The sequence below is a fragment of the Bos grunniens genome, chromosome 15 (genome assembly GCF_055505025.1).
Source record: "Bos grunniens cultivar Pamir isolate PY7600 chromosome 15, Bosgru_T2T1.0, whole genome shotgun sequence".
Taxonomy (NCBI): Eukaryota; Metazoa; Chordata; class Mammalia; order Artiodactyla; family Bovidae; genus Bos; species Bos grunniens.
In genome coordinates, this window is record NC_141179.1 from 7,315,900 (window position 1) to 7,343,063 (window position 27,164).

Consider the following 27,164-nt stretch of genomic DNA (forward strand, 5'->3'; position numbering starts at 1 on the left):
GGAGGTGAGGAGTGCTGGAGCAAGAGGGGCCAGTATGAGCTCCTAGTGTGTGACCAGGTGCAGGTGGCAACTGTTTGGCCACATAAAGTTTAGGCTGCTTCTGATGTGCTGCCTGTGCAAGTGCCCATAATGGCTGTCCTTGCCCAAAAGATGCCACTTTGGTTCTGAGCTACCTCTGTGTCTCCTGGCTGAGTTCTTCCTTGGCTAGGGCAACCCTCACTCCAGTATGGAGCTCTGCATACTCCAGAGCAGTTTCAGGAGACCAGCCAGTCAACTGCGCAGTTTCAATCTGTCTTTTCTGCCCTCTTTTGGGAATAAGTGCACTCCTTGTGCACTCCTCCCAAGTGGAGTCCAGGCTTCCTGCAGTCCTCCTGTTAGTCCCACCAGCCCTCCAATCAGCCTAGGGGCTCATCTCCCTTGTGCTGGATACCAGGATGGGGGGTCTAATATGTGGCTTGAACCGTTCACTCCCCCAAGAGGATTTCTGCCTGTGTAATCTCCCTTTTCCTTTGGGTATACCTCCGGACACAGGTCCCCAACTGACTGCTTCTCTTTCCTTCCTATCTTATTCTATGAGGATCTTTTTTTTCAGCCTTAGTTGTATAGGAGTCTTTCTGTCAGTTTCCAGTTAGTTTTCAGCAAGAATTTTTCCATATGTAGATATATTTTTGATGTGTTTGTTGGGGGAGGTGAGTTCCATATCCTCCTATGCCACCATCTTGATCTCCTCTCTGAACATACATTCTAATTTCTTCCTTTTCTTACAAAGAAGTCAGAATACTAAGTATACTCATCTGAACCTTATTTTTATACTTAATAAAAAATATATCCCAGAAATTGTATTAAAAAGCAGAGACATATTTTGCCAACAAAGGTCCATCTAGTCAAAGCCATGGTTTTTCAATGGTCACGTATAGATGTGAGAGCTGGACCATAAAGAAGGCTGGGTATAAGAACTGATGCTTTTGAACTGTGGTGTTGGAGAAGATTCTTGAGAGTCCCTTGGACTGCAAGGAGATCAAACCAGTCAATCCTAAAGGAAATCAACCCTGAATATTCATTGGAAGGACTGATGCTGAAGCCCCAATAGTGTGGCCACCTGATGTGAAGAGCCGACTCATTGGAAAAGACCCTGATGCTGGGAAAGATTGAGGGCAAGAGAAGAAGGGGGAAACAGAGGATGAGATGGTTGGATGGCATCACTGACTCAACGGACCTGAGTTTGAGCAAACTCAGGGAGATAGTGGAGGACAGGGAAGCATGGCATGCTCAGTCCATGGGGTTACAAAGAGTTGGACATAATGACTGAACAACAACAAATCCTGGAAATCAGGGGTAGATCCGGGTTTTATGAAAGTATAAGGCTTACACAATTTGAGGGCCCAATTAAGAAAAAAATAATACAAAATTACTAATACAAAATTAGATGTAGGGACCATGACAGAGAGAGCTCCTGAAACTTGAACCTTATTGACTTCATGGTAAATCTGTGTCTGTTGGACATCATTCCATATCAGTCTGCAAACTGTTTCCTCTTCTTTCAATAGCTGCATAATATTCCACTGAGTGAATGTACATGCCATTTGTTTTTACTAACACTTCTGACTCTCTGTACCTATGCCCTTGGGTAGTCAGCACTCTTTCTGGGTAAAGGATACCCAGGAGGGGTGAGTATTCTGAGGCATTTATCACAACTAAGTACATCCTCTTTCTTAAGAAAAACTACCTTTTCTTTTGCCTCTTATACAATTTTCTTTATTTCCTTTTATTTCCCATCCTGTTTTCCTGATAACTACTTCTCAAAATCCATTTTCAGTTTTTTTCTACCTATAATAAATGCTAGTGTGCATTTAGGTCTTATTTTTAGGCTCTATCTTCAATCTGTACTCTATATCTAATATTCACCTTATCTTTGCACATAGCTTCCTTTACCAACTATGTATCTTTTCATCAGTGACTCAAATACAATTTCTGTTCTATATCTTTTTCTTAATTTTCAGTTAGACTTTTCTAGTTGTTGACTTGATTTCCTCATTTGCATGAATCAAGGAAGGCTCAAAGTCAATGCATTTAAAACTTAATGATCTTTCATACCTCTAACCTAATTCTTTTCCTTTATTTGTAGTCTTGATTAATATCATCATCCAGGAAAATAATTAATTCATTAACAAAGTAGTTATCGAGTGCTAAATATTTGTGAGGTTTCCTGCTAAGTCCTAGGGGCACTGTTCTCCTAGTCTTTGTTCCAGCACTCTTGATAAATCAGTAACTCAATCTATTGATTATATATCCTGAATATATTACCTCCTATCTCTATATAAAGAGCAGTGCTTTATTTTAGCAACTTAACACTTCTTGCCACAAATACTGAAATAGTCTACTATTAGTCTACTTTAATATATCTCTACTTCAATTCAGCTTCCATGTTGTACTGAGAATTATCTTTCTAACAAACAAATCTAATTTTTAGTAAAGACCCCTCATTTCCTACCTAATATCCATTTTTCCCTTTGTTCTTTGGTACGTAATGATGATGTGCGTGCAAGCTCAGTTGTGTCTGACTCTTTTGTGACCCCATGGACTATAGCCTGCTACGCTCCTCTGTCCATGGAATTCTCTAGGCAAGAATACCTGAGTGGGTTGCCATTTCCTACTCAAGGGGATCTTCCTGACCCAGGGATTGAACTCAGGTCTCCTGTATCTTCTGCATTCGCAGACAGATTCTTTACCACTGTGCTACCTGGGAAGCCCTTATTCCTGGGTAGCACACTCTATATTGTTAGGGGTGGCAATATAGCCACAATAAAGACACTAAAATGGTAAACAAGGATTTTGCTACTCTGAACGTTAAGTTTAATTTTCATATTCTGTGTATGTTATGTATGTGTTTAAAGAAATTATTTACTGTTGAAAATAAAGTTCTAGAATATTGAAAAAAAGTAAATCAATACTTCAATTAAGTACCCCTATATTTTCCAGTCTCCCTTGCAGATGGAGTTGCCAATTACATATTAATATAAGCAGATAGATGGGGGCTTTTAGGAAAACAATTTAACAGGAGTTCAGAGGTACACCCTTCTCTCCTTTATATATTTCTTCCTTCATGTCTACAATGCTGACAACAGTGACATGATGCTGGAGCTCTAGCTGTTACCATGTGACCAATGAAGGTGAAGCTATAAATCATATATTAAGGGTAGCTGAACTGAGACAGGAGTCCGGGTTCCCTGTGGCATTGCATGATCTTCAGACCAGCTCCTGACTGCCTATCTGAGTATTTCACATTATACAAGAGAAAAAGCAACCTCTATCACGTTTAAGCTATATTAATTTTAGCAGTGTTACCAGGTGCTCTTACTTTCAGTAAGCTCTCTTATTGACATAGTAAAGGCTTGCTTTCCAGTTAAAAAACTTTAAGTGGACTGCATACTGGATAAAGATGAAATTCCTAGCATGGCATCCAAATTTCTTAGAGAATTGTCCCAATTCATTTTTCTAGTCTTGTATCCATTTTTCTTTTCTTTTTTTTTTCCCCATCCTATGCTTTGGATACACTTTGGATTTGCAATTCATAATTTACTTGCAAAAGTTGTTCCTTATGTCTGGGATTTTAAAAATTGCCTCTTTGCCTGGCAAAATGCTTATTCTTTAAGATTCAAATTAAGTCATTTTTTCAGGGATGATAGCCTGCAAGTTCCTATATATGTCCAGTGTTCTTTGTGCTCCATAGTACTTTACACATTCTGCTACTACAGCAATTAGATTTATTGACATTACTTGTTTATATTACTCTCATCTCCAAAATAAACTGTGAGGTCTTTAACAGCAGAGTACAATTAGATTTTTCTGTATCTTGGCATCTTTGCTTACCCCAGACTGGTGTACAATATAGCAGCACAACATGTGTTTGCTAAATACTCAAAGGTTCTGCTTGTCCTTTTTCTTTCTGAAGCTTTGACATTTTGTTGCTAATTCTGTGTTACTATTTAAGGCATAAAAATGTAGATGTGATACTGAAGAATCAAACATAATCATTTTAAAATTTTTAATTGGCTCCAGTCTTAGATTGTTGGATTATGTACCCTCTTTATGGATCTCTTTATTTTGCTGGTCTCTCAAATGTGAATTTGAACAAAAATGTGGACAAAATGCCAAAATGAATCTGATATTAACTTATTAAATCTAAATGTTAAATTGTATTTTAATGTTAAGCTATTTACTAAATCAGTTTTAAAAAGACAACACATTGTAAGCCAGTATGAAGTATAATCAAACTTGTATGCTTTTCAAATTTACCAACAGATCCAACAAAATATTAATTCTTCAAATTAAACCTATATCAAATTGCAATTTTCCATTTGGAAAAAGTCTTATTATTCAAAACATATAGGCTGAATTTCCACTTTGTTTCTTAATTTATTTTACTGTCTACTCAAGTTGAATGTGATTACAACTTTCGTTTTTATTTTTATATTGCTCTAGAAATTAAGGCACCTGTTCTCCTCCGCTGTGAAAAAGGAATATGGGCACGCTGGAATTTTTCAGTAACTTCTTCAACCTTCTGTTTTCGTTGTTGAAGTATCTGTTCTCTGATTTGGTGTTCTCTTTCTTCTTGTTCTTTTCGTTTTTCTTCAAATGCTCTATATTTAAAACAATGCAGAGAACAGAATTAGGTAGTATATTAAAAAAAAATCTCAACACAGAAATAGTTCTAAAACAATGCATTTATTATATAATAGTGCTTTCATGTTTCAAACATTGAAAATAAAAAAAAGGTTTAATTACTTACAAAAAACAACTTTTAAGTAAAAAAAAAAGGCCATTTGTTAACAGTTTAAATATCTTTGCAAGTAGTAATTTCAGAATCTTACCTGGGTCTTTTGCAACTAAAAGAAGGCATGTAATGAACTGCTTTCTAACTTGGGACAGGCCTGCACACACTTCCCATTTTCATTTTCCAAACCCTGCTGTGGAAAAAATCTCTTCTAAAAAGCTACATTATTTTCTGTACTGTGAAGAAAAAAACTGATTGGTAAAATAATAAGCCTTGCAAATTATGTAGTAGCCAGGAAGATAATATGTATTTCTCTTTTAGCCAAAAGTTTAAAATTGGCAGTCATGTTAAGTCTGAGTTGTGCTAAAAATTCAGACAATTTACATAAAAATAGTGATTCTCAACTTGTTTTGAAAACAAGAAAGACTTGACAACCCTGGACTCTTTATTCACTTATGGTTAGAAACATCTTCCCATAATTCTTACCATCCTCTATTTTTCTTTTTTTTTAATAGTTTTTTAATTTTTTAAACAATGGAGGTATAACAGATTTACAGGAGAGTTAGGAAGTACAGAACAAGGTTACATATAATTCCTCTATATACCACAACTGTATTCTTAAGTAGATAAATTAAGATTTTTAGTTGGAGTTTCAATATCAAACTCTCAAAAATTACTAGAATGATTATACAAAGAGGTAGAAGGATACATAGATCTGCAAAGCACTATGAATCAATTCAGTATAATCAAGATTTATACAATTTTCATACAAATTCTATTCAAGTTCTCATAAACTATAAACTAGGAGACACTGGAACATATACAGAGACATAAAACAAGGTGCAAAAATTTCATGGTCTAAAGGTATTGAAATCATACAGTTTGTTCCCTTATCATTGTAGAATTATATTAGAAATTGTATTTGAAAATAACCAACATATTTTCAAGTGCAATGTGACATTTACCAAGAGAGATCTTTGACTTAGCCACTGAAAACCTCAATAAAGTTAGAAGACTGAAAAAATACAGAGGGTGATTGCATAGAAGACATATTGAAATTACAAAGTGAAAGTGAAGTCGCTCAGTCATGTCTGACTCTTTGCGACCCCATGGAATGTAGCCTACCAGGATCCTCAGTTCATGGGATTTTCCAGGCAAGAATACTGGGGTGGGTTGCCATTTCCTGTATCAAAATGAAAAATTAATATCAAACACATTTTTTAAAAATCCCATGGGTTTGGAAATTAAATGTCCACTTTTAAATGATGGGTGTATCTAAGAAGCCATAACAAGGAAAACTAGAAAATATTTGTAATATAATAAAAATGAAAAGAGAATTTACTAGAATTTGTTGCATGCAGCTGAAGCTGCTCAATGCAACTAAATACAATGTGGAGTCTTGAATAAGTAATGAAAACAAATAATGGACACTTCCATAAAATTTTGTGAAATCTGAACAAAATCTGTACTTTAGTTAATAATACTGTATCACATGTTAATTTCTTGTTTTTTTTCTTTTGTTGTTGTTGAACTAACAACAACATAGTAACTTTGTAAGTAGTAAGAATACTAACAACATAGTATTCTTTATATCCTCAGAACTGAATTAGAAGTTTCAAGCCTCATTCAATTTTTTTTTAAATTACTAAGATAATAAATTTTCTAGACTATTAGCAGTAATACTAAATGCCAAAATACATGGAACTATATTCAAAGTTTTGAGGGAATATAAATTAGAAATCTAGTATTCTATTCATACTAAGTCAAACAAGTGGAATCAAAATATCATAAATCTTTTAGCTCAGCAAAAATTCATAAATTTTCTAAAAACATATATATCATACACTATATATATGTATACAAAAGCTTTTCTACTACCTTTGATAAAGGTTTGAGAAAGAACAATAACAACAACAAAAAAAGAGATGGAGAAATTGGAAAACATAAACTAAATGAAATGGGCGCACTAAATATGAAACAGAAAAAGTAAAACAAACTAGATAAAAGTAAAAGGTCATCATATAGTCCAGTTGTTTTTAAACATGCCTTCTCATTAGAAGCACAATTGGAGCTTTGGAGAAAAAAGCAATACCTGGACATTTTTATTTTTCAAAATTTCCAAGAGAATTCTGATATGCATCTGGATTTTAAAAAGTAATTCCAAGTTTTTGTATTAAATGGTAGTTTTAGTGATATAGAATTCTATTACTTTCTACTGACCAATGGTACTGACCATGATCCAATGGTATTAGGCGAATAACAGTTACATAATCACAATAGTAAAAGATGTTTATCAGTTTTCACAATCAATAGCCAGACAAAAAATAAAAGATAACTACAATGGCAAGTCATAATGGAAACATGATTAACCTAACAATATAAATAGTTACATATAAGTTGGTGGGTTAAGTAGACTGATGTGGTAAGTGAAAGTTCATACATGCACATGTTTTCATTTGCCCATCCAGTTTATGTCTTTTGGTTGGTGGATTTAATCCAATTACATTTAAGGTAATTATCGATATGTATGATCAATCTTATTACTATTTTCTTAATTGCTTTGGGTTTATTTCTTATAGGTCTTTTCCTACTTTTTTGTTTCCTGCCTCGAGAAGTTCCTTTAGCATTTGTTGTAAAACTTGTTTGGTGGTGCTGAATTCTACTAATTTTTGCTTTTGATTTCTGGAAAGTTTTTGATTTCTCTGTCAAATCTAAATGAAAGTCTTTGCTGGGTAGAGTATTCTTGGTTGTAGGTTCTTCCCTTTCATCGGTTTAAATACATCATGCCATTCCCTTCTGGCTTGTAGATTTTCCATTGAGCAACCAGCTGATAACCTTTATCATCTTTCCTTTGTTTCTTTTAATGTTTTATCTTTGTCTTTGATTTTCATCATTTTGATTACTATATGTCTTCGTGTGTTCCTCCTTGGGTTTATCCTACCTGGGACTCCGTACTTCCTGGACCTGACTGACTCTTTCCATGTCAGGTAAGCTTTAAGTTATTATCTCTTCAAATATTTTCTCAGGTCTTTTCTCTCTCTCTTCTCCTTCTAGGACCCCCTATCATGTGAATGCTGTTTAAATAGGACCCCCTATTCATGTTGTGTTTCATGTTGTCCCAGATGTCTCTTGGGCTATCTTCACTTTTCTTCATTCTTTTTTCTATATTCAGTTGTGCTGTAGTGATTTCCACCATTCTGTCCTCCAGGTCACTTATCCGTTTTTCTGCTATTGATTTCTTCTAGTGTATCTATTTGTTCTTTAGTTTTTCTAGGTCTTTGGTAAACATTTCTTGCATCTTCTCCATTGTTTTCCCAAGATCCTAGATCATCTTTACTATTCATTATTCTGAAGTCTTTTTCTGGAAGGTTGCCTGTATCTACTTTATTTGATTGTTTTTCTGGGATTTTATCTTGTCTCTTCATCCGGGACATAAACCTCTACTTTTTCATTCTGATTAACTTTCTGTAATGTGGCTTTTGTTCTAGCTGCTGTGGGATTGTGGTTCTTCTTGCTTCTTCTGTCTGCCCCCTGGTGGATGAGACTAAGAAGCTTGTGTAAGCATCTGATGGGAGAGACTTGGGGTGCATGAAAACTGGGTCTTGCTCTAGTGGACAGGCCCATGTTCAGTAAAACTTTAACCCAATTATTTGCTGATGGGTGGGGTTATGCTCCCTCACTATTAGTTGTTTGGCCTGAGGTGATCCAGTCCTGGGGTCTATCGGCTCTACTGGCAACCTCCAAGAGGACTTACACCGAGAAGCATCTTCCAGGACTGCTACTGCTGCTACCACTGCTCCTGTCCCCGTGGTGAGCCACTGCAGACCCATGCCTCCACAGAAGACTCTCTAGCACTAGCGGGTAGGACTGGTCAGTCTCCTTTGGGATCACTTCTTATTTCCCCACAGAGGGGGGAAGCAGTCTTGGTGGGTCTTGATGCATGCAAGATTTTGTTTTGCCCTCCAAGAGTGGAGTCTCTGTTTTCCCCAATTGTGTGGAAGTTCTATAATCAAATCCCACTGGTCTTTAGATTCCTTGTGGATTCCCGGTCCCTTTGCTGAATCCCCAGGCTGGGAAGCCTGACATGAGGCTCCAAACCTTCACAGTAGTGAGAGAATTTCTTTGGTATTATTCTCCAGATTGTGGGTCACCCACACAACAGACATGGAATTTGATTTTATCATGTTTGTGCCCCTTCTACCATCTTGCTGGCGCTTCTTCTTTGTCTCTGGATATGGGACATCTCTTTTTTTTTTTGGTTGGTTCCAGTGTCCTCCTGTCAAAGGTTGTTCAAGAGCTAGTTGTGAGTTTGGTGCTCTTGAAGGAGGAAATGAATGAATGTCCTTCTATTCTACCATCTTGAACTGGAAGCCTCCCATTCTCTATTTTTATCTTTCCTATTTCATTTATTTCTGACTGTCCCTAGGCACTTGATTTTATATTCAAAGAACTAATATAAAAAATTAATTTTGTTCATAAAAATGTGTGTGTTTGAGTGTGTCAATAATATCTCATAGGTAATGAAAAAAGTGAAGGCACACTGGTATGTCTCACTGGTAGAGAAACTGTCAAGTATCTCTTGGGAGTACATGGGGTTGGGAGGTGGTTGGCAAGAACTCTTTAAATTTTTTAATGCCATAGGTCACTATTAACCAACCTTCCAAAGATCTCCACTGGCTGGAACTATCTGAATGACTATTATATTTATAAAAAGACCCAGAAAATTACAACTGTTATCAAGGATATGGAGAAATTGAAACCTTTATGCATTGCTGGTGGGACTGTAAAACAAGCAGCTGCCGTAGAAAACGGTATAGTGAGCCCTCAGAAAATTACTTTTAATTACCATATGATTACACTTCTGGGAATATACCCTAAAGAAGTGAAATCAGCGACTCAAATATATGTTTATATACTTATGTTAATAGTTGCATTATTCACAATAGCCAAAAGGTGGAAGTAACTCAAGCATCCACTGACAGATGAAGGGATAATCAAAATGTAACATTCACGTACGATGGAATATTATGCAGTATTAAAAATAAGGAATTCTGACACATACTATAACATGGATGAACCTTGAAGATATTCTGCTAAGTTAAATAAGTCAATCACAAAAGGAAAAATCTTATATAATTTCGCTTATATGAAGTACCTGGGCTTCCCAGGTGGTGCTAGTGCTAAAGAACCTGCCTGCCTAATGCAGGCAGATATAAGAGATGTGGGTTTGATTCCTGGGTTAGGAAGATCCCCTGCAGGAGGGCATGGTAACCCACTTGAGTATTCTTGCCTGGAGAATCTCATGGACAGAGGAGCCTAGTGGGCTACAGTCCATGGGGTTGCAGAGTCGGACACAACTGAAGCAACAGCATGCATGCATACATATGAGGTACCTAGAGTAGTCAAATTCATAGAGACAGAAAGTGCAATACTGGTGGCCAGGGGCTGGAGGGAGTGAGGGTATGAGAAGTTAGTAATTAATAGGCACAGAGTTTCAGTTGAGAAGGTGAAAAAGGTCTGGAGATGGATGATGGTGGTGGTTACACAACACTGTGAATGTACCTAATGTCACAACTATACACTTAAAGGGCTTCCCTTGTGGCTCAGCTGGTAAAGAACCACCTTCAATGCAGGAGACCTGGGTTGGGAAGATCCCTGGAGAAGGGAAAGGCTACCCACTACAGGAGTCTGGCCTGGAGAATTCCATGGACTGTATAGTCCATGGGGTTGCAAAGAGTCAGACATGACTGAGCGACTTTCACTTTCACTATACACTTAAAAATGGTGAAACTGGTAAATTCTATGTTATACATATTTTATCACAATAAAAAATAAGAATCCCCTCAGGTATTTGATATGAAGGATGTTTTCTCAACCTTATGTAATGTACAAAGCAAGTGTAGCTATAAGGTCCTTTGTGCAACTGTGCAATCAGATGAACACTTAAGCGTCTCCATACTGAGATATAATTTATCAGCACTGTCGATTAGAAATAAAATGTAAGCTGTATATATACTTTTACATTTTCTAGTAGCCACATTGGAAACCAGGAGAATTTCAGTATTTATTTAACTCAGTATGTCTCAAATATTTTCATTTCAACACATGCATCAATGTAAAAATTATTGAAATATTTTATATCCTTTTTTGTACTAAGTGTTGCTTTATATTTAAATTTGGACTAGTTACATCTTAAGTGCTCAATGGACATATCAGACTAGCAGATATTTTAATAAACTTTTCTGGTAGGCGGTTTGGTTTTCAGAAGAAGGAAGAGCTTTCACAGCAGACAAAGACTTAATAATAAGGAAGCTAGGTTAGAAATTAAGAAGGCCTATAAAAGGATTAATACAACTTCTTAAATAATTTTCTTTTAATTCATAGGAAAACACATAGCTGTCATTTAATTTTATAAAAATTTTGTTTTAAAACAGAGTTTCCTTTAATTATTCTAATACAGTGGTTCTCAACCCTGGGATATTTCCCCTTCCCTGGGTGCTTACAAATTTGTGAAGGAGTTTTGATTGTCACAAAAATTAGGGTGGGCGAATGCACTATCTGTCCTTTTTAATTTGGCCATTGTGAAGCTTACTCTAGACAAAACTATATACCTGAGAGGTGGCTTGAGAAATCCATGGCTGTCCAGATGCTTAAGGGAATTTGTCAAATAAAAATTTTTTTTTCTGTAATTCAAATGTGTAAAGTGGTTCATTAATAGCTTATATTTGAGTCATCAGATAAGACACTAAACATTTACTTGGCATAGCAGACACAAAAATAGGGAAACAAGTTATTTGTTGTTTAGAATCTTAAAACAGGAAAAATGAATTATAACCACTTTACTGTTACTGAAAAGATAGAAGATTCTGAAAAGATTCTAGTAAGCAAGAAATAATAATTGCAAATTTGTTATATACTATTTCATGGCAAATAAATGGGGAAACAATGGAAACAGTGACAGACTTTATTTTCTTGGGCTTCAAAATCACTGCAGATGGTGACTGCAGCCATGAAATTAAGACACTTGCTCCTTGGAAGAAAAGCTATGACCAACCTAGATAGCACACTAAAAAGCAGAGACATTACTTTACTAAAAAAGGTCTGCCTAGTCAAAGCTATGATTTTTCTAGTAGTCAAGTACAGATGTGAGAGTTGGACCATAAAGAAAGCTGAGCGCTGAAGAATTGATGCTTATGAACTTTGGTGTTGGAGAAGACTCTTGAGAGGCCCTTGGACTGCAGGAAGATCAAACCTGTCCTTCTGAAAGGAAATCAGTCCTGAATATTCCTTGGAAGGACTGATGCTGAAGCTGAAACTCCAATTCTCTGGCCACCTGATGGGAAGAACTGACTCATTAGAAAAGACCCTGATGCTGGGGAAGATTGAAGGCAGGAGGAGAAAAGGATGACAGAGGATAAGACGATTGGATGGCATCACCAACTTGATGGACATGAGTTTGAGCAAGCTCTGGGAGTTGGTGATGAACAGGGAAGCCTGGTGTGCGGCAGTCCATGGGGTCACAAAGAGTCAGACATGACTGAGCGACTGAACTGAACTGATCCATTATTACTCTTGTAAGAGCGTGAAAATATAATTGATGTTTACATTGGCTTTATATTAGCAGATTGTTATTGTTTAGTCACTAAGTTATGTCTGACTCCCACCCAGGCTCCTCTGTGCATGGGATTTCCAAAGCAAGAATACTGGACTGGGTTGCCATTTCCTTTTCTGAGGATCTTCCTGACCCAGGGATTGAACCTATGTCTCCTGCATTGGCAAGAGGGTTCTTTACTACTGAGTCACCAAGGAAGCCCTTGTATTAGGAGATACAGACTAGCAAATGTATGAGAACTTTTCATAGCTTGAATACTTAAAGGGAAATAAAAATGTACTGAGGAGAGAAATGAAAGTTATTTTTAAAAAGAAATAAGTGGAAATTTGGGGGCTGAAAAAGTACAATATCTGAAATAAAAATTTCCACTAGTAGGCTTAGTAGCAGATTACTGATAGCACAAGAGTCAGTAAACTTGAGGACTAATTAGAAATCATTTAGTCTGAACAACAGCACAGATGAGAGGGCAAAAGAATGAGTAACAACTTTAGTTACCTGTGGGTCACCAAATGATAAGTGGTCATTATTATGTGTCTGTAGTACAATATATGTATAACAGGAGTCCCAGAAATAGAAGGGAAAGAGAATAAGGCAGAAAATGTCTGAAGAACTATGGCCTGAAATTTTCCAAATTCGGTGAAGAACATTAAATTACAGATAAGAGCAGCTCAGTGAACTCCTATAAAGATAAATACCAAACCACTGACCTAGGTAATTTAAGTCAAACTAATGAAAACCAAACATAAAATATTAAAAGTAGTTACAGAAAAAAAGGTATACTACATATACAGGAATAAAACAGGAATGACAGCTAACGTTTCATGAGAATGACAGCTAACTTCTCTATGAGGAACATGGAGGTCAGAAGACAAGAGAGTGGCCTTTTTATAGTGCTAAAGAAAATAGCTGTTAACTCAGAACTGTGGATTCAGTGCAACTGTCTTTTAAAACCGAAAGTAAAATAAAGTTATCTTCAGATAAACAAAAGCTGAGAGTATTGCCAGATGTCCTGTACTACAAGAAATGCCAAAGGAAGTTCTTCAGGCTAAAGGGAAATTACACCAGATGGAAACATGGATCTACACAAAGGAATGAAGAACACTGAAAACAATAAATATGCAGGTAAATGGAAAAGGGTATATTAATTCTCTCTTCCTCAACTGTTAAAAAGACAACTGGAGGTTTAATACAAAAAATACAATATTGTATTGTGGGTTTATAACATTATAGGTATAAAAGAAATGACAAAACAGCACAAAGGATGCCAGGGAGGTGGGTAAACATAAGTAAAATGTTGAAATGATCTAATATTAACTATAGGAACCACTGAAAAAAGGAGAACTTAAAAAAAAAACTTTTTGTTTTTACTAAGTCAAAGGAAGACAGGAAGGAGGAACACACAAACAATAGAAAAAATAAAGAATTAATAGAAAACAAAGTTAAATTATAGACCTAAATCAAACCATTTCAATAATTATTAAATGTAAATGAACTAAACACTCCATTTAAAAAGCAGAGTCTTGGTTTTGGGAGATAATTCTCTATGAATATTTCATGTTTCTACACAGTTCAGGTCCTCTTTGAAGGCATTTACAGCCTAGTTAAAAATGTTTGTATAAGGAGACATTCCAGGTTAGTAAAACTTAGAAAGGTCTTTCTTCCTGGAGACAATCTGGGGTAGTAAAGATAGAGATCTCTACTTGTTTACATTCCAGAGTAAAGATAAGATGTCTCTCTCTCTGGAGGGGAGGATGGGCAGCAGCAATGTATAAGATTAGACTTGCCCAATTCTCTGCTTCCTACTCTGTAATGAACCCTACTGCATATATAACTGCTGTGGCCTTCACTGCATTGCCCTTTGGAGCCTGAAGTTTGGGAATTGACACATGATATTCTTTGGCTATTGCTTTTCCTATGGAAAGTCTATCTTTGAATTAGGGGGGTTATGTTTTTCTTTTAGCCTACCACAACATATATGAAATTGTGTAAGCGAAATCATTAGCTTGCAAGCCAGTTAAAAAATCTCAGACCTTTCATAGTTATTCACAGTTATTCACAGTTTATAACTGAAATACTTGCTCAATTGGTTATAAAGCAAAACCCAAGAGGACCACTGCAAATACAGATAGGATGAAAGCCAAAGGATGAAAAAGCAGAAAAAAAAAAAAATATATATATATATATATATATAATATATATTAATACCAGATGAAGTAGGCCTTAAGACAGGAGTATTACAAGATGAAAAACAACATTTCATAACGAGAGAAGGGTCAGTTTATCAAGAAAACATAACAATCATAAATATGTATGCACTGATCATCAAGATACATCACACAAACAGAACTAAAGAGAGGAAGTGATAAATCCACAATCATAGTTGCATATTGTAACATCCCACTCTTAATAACTGATAGAACAACCAGATAAATAATATCAGTAAGAATATAGAAGATTTGAAGAACACTATCAACTACTTTGACCTTGTTATTTATTTATAACCAACAACTATTTTAGAAACAACATATACATTCTTTTCAAGTACACCATAAGAAATCTTAGGTAGGGCCATAACATACATGCCAATGAATCTCATAAAATTCAAATCCTACAGAACATGTTTTCTGACCAAAAAATTAGAAATCAATTATGATATCTAAGAAAGCTCCAAATAACTGGAAATTAAAAACCACCACAGCAATATACTCCTGGATAAGCCACAGGTCAAAGAAGAAATCAAAAGTAAAGAAAACTTTTTAACTAACTGAAAATGCAAATACAGCATATCAAACCTGTTAAATGTAGTTATAAGATTGTTAAGAGGGAAATAACTTTAAAAGCATATATTAGAAAAACAGAATGGTTTAAAATCAATAATTTAATTTCTATTTTAAGGTGTTAGAAGTAGAACAAATTTATTCTAAAGAAAGGAATAAACAAAAATTGGAAAAGAAACCAATGAAATACTAAACAAAAAATAGAGACCACAGAGACTAAATTTGCTTATGAAAATCTAAATACAATTGATAAACTCTTATCAAAAGTGATGAAGAAAAAAAAAAAGCAAACAAAAATGATCAATATCATGAATGAAAGATCATTACAAATACCCCAGGCATTTAAAAAATAGGAAAATATTATGAACAACTTTATGCTAGTAAATTGGACAACTTAGATAAAATGGACTAACTTCTTAAAAGAAATAAGTTAGTAAAACTGCTACAGAAGAAAAACAAAACATGAAATATTTTCCTCCTATAGTGGTATTGGTATGGAATATATAGACCAGTAGAACAGAATATGCAACACAGAAGTAGACCTTCCCATACATGGTTCATTGATTTTTGAAAGAAGAAGCCAGGGCCACTAAATGAAAAAAGAAAACAATTCCAACAAATGGTGCCAGAGCAACTAGATACACTTACAGGAAAAAACTACCTCAGCCTTTGTATCACACCACACACAAATTGAGATGAATGATAACCTAAACTAAAAAGCTAAAACTATAACTGTTTTGGAAAAAAACAAGAAGGCTATGTTCATAACCCTGGAGTAGACAAAAATGTCTTACAGAGGACACAAAAAGAACTATCCATAGAACAAAAAATTGATAAACTGTTCTTTATTAAAACTGCTTTTTGAAAGATTTCATTAAGTAAATGAAAAGGCAAGCCATCAACTGGAAGAAAATACTTACAATACATATCTGACAAAGAAACTGTATCCAGAATACATTAAAAAAATCTTACAATGACAAGAAGATGAAAATCCAATTAAAAAATGAACAAAGTATTAGGACAGGGACTTCACAAAAACTATACAGGAATGACTAATCAGGGAATTGCAAAATAAAACTATTTAAAGTCTATTATATGGCTAAATGTGAAAAGGTTGAGTCAGAAGGTTAAAAAGCTACTGGGGCTCATGTACATTGTTAATGGGTGTGTAAAATGGTTAGCCCTTTTGGAAAATTGTTTGACAGCTTCATACACCGATAAACACACATATACCCTAAGATGCAGCAATTCTACTTTTAGGTATTTACTTGGGAGAAATCAAACACACATCTACAAAAAAAATTTCTTATCAATTCTTGCATGTTTTACCACTTCAGCTTGAATTATCACAGCCAGTAGCTTTATTAATAGTCCTAAATTAGAACAACTTCATGTCCATCAATGGGAAAATGGATACACAAATTATGATATATTCTTACAATGTAATGCCACTCAACAATAAAAAAGAATGACCTACTGATATATATATAGATATATATATAATGATGAGGATGACTTTCAACATTAAGAAAAAGAAGCCAGAAACAAAAGTACAAAAACAGGCAAAATGAATTCTGATTATAGAAATCAGAACAATGGTTGTTATAAGGGTAGAAATTAACTACAAGGGATTTGGAGGCATTAATACATGCAAGGGAATGATAATGATAGATCACTTTATTCAGTTTGAATAAAAGTGAGGATATAAGGGATGGAATGAACAGGGGCTTCTCACGCGGCTCAGTGGTAAAGAAACTGTCTGCTTCCCAGGTAGTGCTAGTGGTAAAGAACCCGCCTGCCAATTCAGGAAATATGAGAGACAAGGTTCAATCCCTGGGATGGGAAGATCCCCTAGAGGAGGGCAAGGCAACCCATTTCAGTATTCTTGCCTGGAGAATCCCATGGACACAAGAGCCTGGCAGGCTACAGTCCATAGGGTCACAGAGTTGGACATGGCTGAAGCAACTTAACACGCATGAATGCAGGAGACACAAAGAAGTGGGTTCGATCCCTGGGTGGGGAAGATCCCCTGGAGAAGAAACTGGAAACCCACTCCGGGTTTATTGCCTGGGAAATTCCATGGAGAGAGGAGCCTGTGGGCTATAGTCTATGGGGTCATGAAGAGTCGGACATGACTGAGCACACAATGAACAGAAAAACGGTGATAAGACAAGTGGACTGGGGTGGGTTCTTAGTTGCTGAATTCAGAGTACTAGGAGGAAGTGATATGGAAAGATAGGAGGTATAGAGATTGAAATGCTTGAAATTTAGGTTTAGGAGGTAGAGAAGCAATTGGTAATAGCTGAGGTCAATGACAGGGTGAAGTTCAAGAAAATAACAGGCCATCAGGTTGGATGGGTGGTTTAGGCAAATACTGAAATTACAAAGTACAATCACTAGAATAGTGGTAGGGAGACAAAAAGAGCCAGGTGCTAAAATTTTCAAGGGATGACATAGAGGATCTATAGATAACCACAATCAGAGAGTGGTAAGTAACATAGTTTGACTGGATGTGCTTCAAAAGAGCTGGAGGATTTTAAAGAAAACAGACAGGTTAGGAGTGATAAGGAGGGGTAACAATGATTCCTCGTACTCCATCCTTTGCTGCTGCTAAGTCGCTTCAGTCGTGTCCGACTCTGTGCGACCCCATAGATGGCAGCCCACCAGGCTTCCCTGTCCCCAGGATTCTCCAGGCAAGAACACTGGAGTGGGTTGCCATTTCCTTCTCCAACGTGTGAAAGTGGAAAGTGAAAGTGAAGTCGCTCAGTCGTGTCCGACTCCTAGCGACCCCATGGACTGCAGCTTACTAGGCTCCTCAGTCTATAGGATTTTCCAGGCAAGAGAACTGGAGTGGGGTGCCATTGCCTTCTCCAATCAAATATCTACTAGTTTCTTTTTACTTTCTACAATATCACCTTCTATTTTCCTCTCACATACTTTATCATAGAGAAAAACAGAAGCTGTTAAGCAGAGAATTTGTTATACACCTAAAAATTTACTTTTATCCATATTAATCTAAATTTGAGGTTCTAGGAATAGTTTCTAAACAATCACATCTTCACCTGTTTTAAGCCTTCATTTTGCTTTGGAGGGGATGAACATTTTCCACGTTTATTGTGTTCTGAAAGGCACTCTGCACATGGGTAAGAGTTTATATAGCTGACCTTTGTATTCTGGACAGGGGATACAATCAGGATTCTAGGGACTGATTTAAAAAGGAAGTTTGGGTGAAGACTGCTGGGAAAGAAAAGTTCATTACTACACATAAGGCAACCTGTGAAAATGACATAATAATAATAATAATAATTTATTCCAGGTGCTACTATTATTATTACTACTATAATAGTATTATTACTATTATTATTACTATTATTCCAGGTAATACTAAGGCATTGTATATGATAGGTATTTTATGTGTATTATCTTGTTTTATCTCACAACAGTTCTCTGAGTTAAGTATTTTATAGATGAAAAAACTCAGTCTTTGAAAGGTTAAGTACTTTTTTCTAAGGTCACATTAATTACTAAGTGGAAGAACTGGTAGTCTAAACTAGGCAGTCTGGTTTTGGCTGGTTTTTAATCATTATACGATATACTATGTAACAGCCTTTTTGGGGTAATTTTTCTTTTTCTAAAGCATTTCTGTCTCTGACATCACTTGTAACAAAACTGGCTTCCCAAAGAACACTAAGCTTGATTTTCTTATAGTATTTGTCCACTAACCTGTAATCATCTCTTCAGTTTTCTGTATTACTTGTTAGACTCTCAGTATCTTAAGAAGGACAGTTGGGTGAGCACACAGCATCCTGCTTGGAATATTCATTGTTGAATCAAAGAATTAATCTCATAGCCTCTCCCCCATCATATTCAGTTCTCTGGGTACAGGGACTGAAAACTTAATTTCTAGAATTCTTGGAATTTTGTATTTCTGGAATACCAAAGCCTTGCACTTGGTGGATGCTCAATAAATAGTTGTTGAACAAATGTCTGACCACATGTTAACATCAATAGATCAGCGCACATTTAAAAGCAGTTATTTATTATTTTAACTTAATAATTTATCTGCTGGGGATAAGTAAAACAGATATGGTCTATGTAGTTATTTATAATTTATTGAGGCAATCTACTCAAGTAAACAAAGAATTCCTAATTGTCATAGTGCTCTGAAGTAAATAAACTTTAGTCCATAATAGGGAACCAAGGAAACTCACTTTAAATAAAGTAAACAGGGAACATGTCTCTGGAGACATGACATTTAAGCTACAATTTTCAGAATAAGGAGGCCAGTCATGAAAAGAATGAGGGGGAAGGATATGCTTTAGGTTGAATAAATAGCATGCAAAAGTTCTGAGCTGAGAAAAAGAAAAAAATTAGCAGTTTTTCAGATTGAGAAAATATTGAGAAAATAACACCAGTTCAACAATTTGGCAATGAGGAATGATGGATTTCCAAAGCTAAGAAGTGATTATTTTCCACGCTATAATCAGAAGGTCATTTTGATAGCAAACTACTATCACTATAATTTTATAATGTTCCACAGTGGCCCTGTTCTCTGGGATAAAATGCATAAAGATAGTAAAAAATAATTTCACACAGCACTTTCTTGTATCATAGGAAATATAGGCTGTGATAGACCTAATCAAATTAAACAAGGGATGGAATGTGATCAAAAAGCAGACATTTCTACTCCCAAACTTAATGACAGGCTCAATAAAACAAAGTCTTACTAAAAAACTTTGCTTATTAAAAAAGTGATGATTAATGTAGTTCCGTCCTTATTCACTTAATGAGTAGTTACTGATTTTCTTTTATGTTAATATATGTCAGGCACTGTGGTAAGGACTGTGGGAATAAAAGGATCTGGGGATGCAAACGAGAGACAGCTTCTCTGCCATTGCAGAATTCAGCACTGGAAGGGTATGTTGCTGCCTCCCATTTACCATGGAATTACACTTTTTCACAGAAGAAACATGGTCTTCTTTGGCAATGTAAAAATAATATTTTTGGATAAATAAAAACTGTATGTATTAAAGATTTATAACATGATGTTTTGATATACATGTACACACTGAAATAATTACAACAATCAAACTAATAACACACCCATCACCTCTGATTACTTTGTGTGATAACTTGGGCTCTATTCTCTTAGCAAATTTCTGGCATATAATACATTATTATTTTTTATAATATATTATTATTAATATTAACTACAGTCACCAGGCTGTACATTTGGTTTGCAAACTTATTCACCTTATAGCTGAAAGCTGTATTCTTGTATCCAAAGTTTGTATTCTTTGATCAATCTCTCTCCTTTTATCCCCAATCCTCCCTACCAGCCTCTGGAAACCATAATTCCACTTTGTTACCATGAGTTCAATTTTGTTTTTAGAGTCTACATATAAGTCTAAGTGAAAGATCGTGCAATATTTGTCTTTCTGTGTCTAGCTTATTCACTTAGTGTAATGTCCTCCAGGTTCATTCATGTTGTCAGAAATGATAGAATTTCCTTCTTTTTTTAAGGCTGAGCAGCATTCCATGGTGTTTATTTATTTACTTATTTTTTACTTAAAATTTTTTTATTTTGTATTTGAGTATAGCTGATTAACAGCGCTGTGATATTTTCAAGTGGACAGCAATGGGATTCAGCCATACATATACATGTATTCATTCTCCCCCAAATTCCCCTCCCATCCAGTCTGCCACATGACAATGAGCAGAGTTCTTTGTGCTACACAGTAGGACCTTGTTGGTTATCCATTTTAAATATAGTACTGTGTACATGTTGATACCAAACTCCCTAACTATTCCTTCCTGCCATCCTTCTCCCTGGAAACCATAAGTTTATTCTCTAAGTGTATAAAGATACACCCATTTGAATGCAGAGTTCCAAAGAATAGCAAGGAGAGATAAGAAAGGCTTCCTCAGTGATCAATATAAAGAAATAGAGGAAAACAAAATAATGGGAAAGACTATAGAGATCTCTTCAAGAAAATCACAGACACCAAGGGTACATTTCATGCAAAGATGGGCACAATTAAGGACAGAAATGGTACGGACTAACAGAAGCAGAAGATATTAAGATGAGGTGGCAAGAATACACAGAGGAACTATACAGAAAAGATCTTCAAGACCAAGATAATTACAATGGTGATTATTCCAGACATCCTGGAATGCAAAGTCAAGTGGGCCTTAGGAAGCATCACTATGAACAACGTAAGTGGAGGTGATGGAATTCCAGTTGAGCTCTTTCAAATCCTAAAAGATGATGCTGTGAAAGTGCTGCCCTCAATATGCCAGCAAATTTTGAAAACTCAGCAGTGGCCACAGGGCTGGAAAAGGTCAGTTTTCATTCCAATCCCAAAGAAAGGAAATGCCAAAGAATGCTCAAACTACCGCACAAAGTAATACTAGCATTACTCATCTCACACGCTAGCAAAGCAATGCTCAAAATTCTCTAAGCCTTCAACAGTATGTGAACCATGAACTTCCAGATGTTCAAGCTGGATTTAGAAAAGGCAGAGGAACCAGAGATCAAATTGCCAACATTGCTGGATCATCGAAAAAGCAAGAGAGTTCCAGAAAAACATCTACTTCTGCTTTACTGACTATGCCAAAGCCTTTGACTATGTGGATCACAACAAACTGTGGAAAATTCTGAAAGAGATGGGAATACCAGACCACTTGACCTGCCTCTTGATAAATCTGTATGCAGGTCAAGAAGCAACAGTTAGAACTGGACATGGAAGAACAGACTGGTTCCAAATTGGGAAAGTAGTACATCAAAGCTGTATATTGTCACCCTGCTTATTTAACTTCTATGCAGAGAACATCATGAGAAACACTGGGCTGGATGAAGTACAAGCTGGAATGAAGACTGCCAGGAGAAATATCAATAACCTCAGATATGCAGATAACACCATGCTTATGGCAGAAAGTGAAGAAGAATTAATGAGCCTCTTAATGAAAGTGAAAGAGTAGAGTGAAAAAGTTGGCTTAAAACTCAACATTCAGAAAACTAAGATCATGGCATCTAGTCCCATTACTTCACGGCAAATAGATGGGGAAACAATGAAAACAATGACAGGCTTTATTTTTTGGGGCTCCAAAATCACTGCAGATGGTGACAGCAGCCATGAATTAAAAGATGCTTGGTCCTTGGAAGAAAAGTTATGACCAACGTAGACAGCATATTAAAAAACAGAGACATTCCTTTGCCAACAAAGGTCCGTTTAGTCAAAGCTATAGTTTTTTCCAGTAGTCATGTATGGATGTGAGAGTTGGAGTATAAAGAAAGCTGAGTGTTGAAGAATTGATGCTTTTGAATTGTGGTATTGGAGAAGACCCTTGAGATTCCCCTGAACTGAAAGGAGATCCAACTAGTCCATCCTAAGGAAATCAGTCCTGAATATTCATTGGTAGGACTGAAGCTGAAGCTTAAAGTCCAATACTTTGGCCACCTGATACGAAGAACTGACTCATTGGAAAAGACCCTGATGCTGGGAAAGACTGAAGGTGGTAGGAGAAGGGGATGACAGATGATGAGATGGTTGGATGGCATCACCGACTCAATGGACATGAGTTTGCGTAAACTCCGGGAGTTGGTGATGGACAGGGAGGCCTGGCATGCTGCCATCCAAGGGGTCGCAAAGAGTCAGACATAACTGCATGACTGAACTGAACTGATGATTCTGTTTGTTTTGTAAATAAGTTCATTTTTATCATTTCTTTTTAGATCATGCATATAAGGGATGTTATATATTTCTCCTCTATTTGACTTCACTCAGTATGACAATCTCTAGGTCCATCCATGTTGCTGCAAATGGCACTATTTCATTCTTTTTAATCGCTGAGTAATATTCCATACCACATCTTCTTTATCCATTCTTCTGTCGGTGAACACTGAGGTTGCTTCCATGTCTTGGCTATTGTAAACAGTGCTGCAACTCTCTGACATAAATCTCAGCAATATCTTTTTCAATTTCTCACCCAAAATACAACAAGTAAAAACAAAAATAAAGAAGTGGGACCTACTTAAATTCAAAGGTTTCTGTTCAGCAAAGGAAACAATAAACAAAATGAAAGGGCAACCCAGAGATTAGGAGAAAATATTTGCAAGTGATGTGACAGACAAGGGATTAGTCTCCAAAATCTACAAATAGCTCATGAGGTTTAACTTCATCAAAACAAACAACCCAATCAAAAAAATGGGCAGAAGACCTCAACAGACATTTCTCCAAAGAAGATGTACAGATGGCCAAAAGGCATGTGAAAAGATGCTCAACATCACTAATGATCAGAGAAATACAAATCTATAATGCAATGAGATACCATCTTACACCAGTCAGAATGACTATCATCAAAAAAAGAATCCAAAAAACCCACAAACAATAAATGCTGGAGAGGATGTGGAGAGACAGGAACCCTTCTATACTAGGGGTGGGAATGTAAGTTGGTATAGTTACTATGGAGAACAAATTCCTTAAAAAACCAAAAACAGAGCTACCATTGCATAGAGTGACCCTGCAATCCCATTCCTGGGCATATATACAGAAAAAAACATGGTTTGAAAGGATACATGCACCCCAATATTCACTGCTGTTTACAATAGCCAAGACATGGATCCATGGTATTTATATTCTACTTTTTCTTTATCCATTCATCTGTTAATAGACTTTTGGATCGGGTATTATGAATAATGTGCCTTAGCAACTTTTGAAGAGTCTATTTAAAATGTATAATTCTGAAAGATGTAGACCATCTTGATGTAGACCATGAAAGATGTAGACCACCTTGATGTAGACCATGAAAGATTCAGACCACCTTGACTCAAAGCGATACACTTCATAAAATGATGGCTATTTCCTAAACTGTTTGTTTGGTTTCCACAAACAAACAGTTTGGGAATCTACAATTATGGAATATAATTTTTTTCTTTATATACTTCCTTAAAAAGTATATAAATAACCACCATGACAATAACTTCCTTTAACAACAGAACCAAAACAATAGTGACTAAGAGTAACTTCAATCAGAATAACACAGGCAGAACACAGCTCTCCTGCAACACAGGAGAGCTGGCCTTCTGTGATGCAGTTTTTTCTATTTGGAACTATAATTCAGATTTAGGTAATTATAACTTTTTAGAGATATGATCACATATAAGTTTAAAATTCAACTATATTTTGAGATAATTAAAGATATTTAAAAATAGAATAAAACATATTTTAAATTAATGCAATTGGAAAAATAGTTTTTAAGAATAAAGTATAACATTTTAAACAAACAACAATGCCAATATCCTATAAGAAATAAGACAGCTCAAGAACATACTGTCAATTTTCACTGCATGGCAAAGAAACACATCTTGTACTTGAAAAGAGTGAAACTTATTTGGAATGCCCCAAATCTATGTTGAATATCATATTTCCAACTTATTATCTGTCATTTAACTGGAAAAGAAAACAACAAAAAATGAAAAATTACCCTTATTGGAGGGGAAAATACCCAAACAACAAAGATTCATATTCTAACTTAACACATAGAATTAGTAATGTACATACTACAAAGGGAAAATATAATAGCACCTCATTTCTCTATAGGCTGAGGTATTGGCTAAAATAAATATCAATATCAACTAAAGCACATAAATTTCAATCATAAGAGTCTCAAGTCCTTATTCACATAAATTCTTATTAGATTCAGTTCCGACAAAATCCTTTGTTTACTTAGGTAATACTGCATTAGAAATAAAAGAAGAAAGGTGAACAAGAGTCTAGAGGGAGAAATGTGTATGTTTATGTAAGTGTTCAGTGTCTGACTCTTTTTGACCCCATGGATGTAGCTCTTCAGGATACTCTGACCATAGGATTCTCTAGGCAAGAATATTGGAGTGGGTTGCCATTGCCTCCTCCAAAGGATATTCCCAACCCAGGGACTGAACCCACTTCTGTGGCTCCTCTATTAGCAGAGATATTCTTTACCACTGAGCCAATAGGGAAGTCCACAAGAAGAAATACTAACATCAAAAAGAAATTTTGGAAGATGGCGGAGGACTAGGAGGGGAGAACACTTTCTCCCCCACAAATTCATCAAAAGAGCATTTAAACGCCGAGTAAAATTCCACAAAACAACTTCTGAATGCCGGCAGAGGACATCAGGCACCCAGAAAAGCAACCCACGTCTTCGAAAGGAGGTAGGAAAAAATATAAAAGACAAAAAAGGGACAAAAGAGGAAGGGACGGAGTTCAGTCCCGGGAAGGGAGTCTTAAAAAGAGGTTTCCAAACACCAGGAAACCTTCTCACTGCCGAATCTGTGCCAAGCTTTGGAAGCACAGAGGGCAACATAACAGGGAGAAAAAATAAACAATTAAAACTCACAGATTGCGAGCCCTACGGTAACTCCCCCAGCGGAGAAGCAGCGCAGACGCCTGCACATGCCATTAGCAAGCGGGTGCTGGGCAGGGAGGTGCGGCGCGGGCTGCATCGCTGAGAGTAAGGACCTGGCCTGAATACCCTGAGCGCTATCTGAGTGAAAAAATTTGGGCTAGCAAACCAGACTGTGGGATATCTACCACGCGAAAAGCCAGCCCTAACCTAAAACACCGCCAGGCCCGCGCATGGAACAAAGGACTGAACAGAGATAGCCAGTTCCAGACCTTCCCCCTCTGGTGACAGGCAGCCAGAGCCGGAAGGGGGCAATCGCAGCCCCAGAGAGACATTATCTATAAAACTGTAAGCAGGCTTCTTTGCTAACTAAAACTTCTTGGGGGTCTGGACGGTCAACATCTGCCTGAGAAGGTGCGCCAGTTGTACACCTAGATAACCGAGCGGCAGGGAGGCGATAAGTTGCAGCAATCGCGCTCGCCAAACACCTCATCACCTGAGCTGCTCAGACCTGGGAAGGGCACAAAACGCAGGCCCAACCAAGTCTGCGCCTCTGAGGACTACCCGAGTGCCTGAACTTGAGCGGCTTGGACCTGGGAGGTGCAGGCAGCCCAGGGCCAGCCATGGATGGTTCCTGGTGGAACAACCTAGAGCCTGAGCAGTGTGGGCAGGGAGGCTACACGCGCCGTGAGCGGGGGCAGACCCAGTGTGGCTGAGGCACTGCGAGCACGTGCCAGTGTTATTTGTCTGCAGGATCCCTCCCTCCCTCCCCACAGCGCGACTGAACAAGTGAGCCTAAAAAGAAAAAGTGTCCTCCACCATCCCCTTTGTGTCAGGGCGGAAACCAGACACTGAAGAGACCAGCAAACAGAAGAAGCTATAACAGAGGGAACTGCCTTGGAAGCTACAGGTAATAGATTAAAACCCTGTGGTTACTACCGACTACATAGGAAGGGGCCTATAGATCTTGAGAAATATAAGTCGGACCAAGGAACTAGCCAAAAATGAACTGAACCCACAATACTCACAACAAAACCAGAGAAAGTCCTAGATATATTTTCACTATTTTTACGATCATTCTTTCTTTCATTTTTTAAATTAAAAAAAAATTTAAGTCCTCTATTATTCCTTTAATTTTCACTTTTATAACCTATTACTTTGCAAAAAAAAAGACCCTATTTTTTTTCTTCAGCAAACTCCATATACATATTTTTAATAATTTTTTGACCTTGTTTTTTTTTTTTTCTTCTTTTCTTTAACATTGCATTTTTGAAATTCCAAACTCTACTCTAGATTTTTAATTTTAGCTTTTTGGTATTTGTTATCAATTTTGTACCTATAGTTTTTTTTTATAATTTCTGTGACTTTTTTTTTTCTCTGTTTCTTTCTCTTCTTCTTTTACATAACATTGTATATATGAAATTCCAAATTCTACTCTAGATTTTTAATTTATGCTTTTTGGTATTTGATATCAATTTTGTACCTGTATTTTCTTTATAATTTTTGCGACATTGTTTGCTTTTGTTTGTTTGTTTTTTTTTCTCTCTTTCTTTTTCTTCTTCTTTTTTTTTAACATTGTATTTTTGAAATTCCAAACTCTACTCTAGATTTTTAA

The 27,164-nt window shown here is 36.4% G+C and overlaps 1 protein-coding gene across 7 annotated transcripts in view; it reads right to left on the reverse strand.

Annotated features, from left to right (window-relative positions):
• Positions 1–27,164, reverse strand: part of CEP126 (centrosomal protein 126) — a 115,648-nt gene that overhangs the window by 64,329 nt on the left and 24,155 nt on the right. For all 7 annotated transcript variants that reach the window (XR_015141742.1, XR_015141741.1, XM_086338878.1 and 4 more), the window contains exon 3: positions 4,495–4,640. Coding sequence is in view for 3 of the 7 variants with exons in the window: in XM_086338874.1 (XP_086195000.1) it covers positions 4,495–4,640 (146 nt within the window). In the remaining 4 variants the exon portion in view is untranslated. The remainder of the gene's footprint in view (positions 1–4,494; positions 4,641–27,164) is intronic.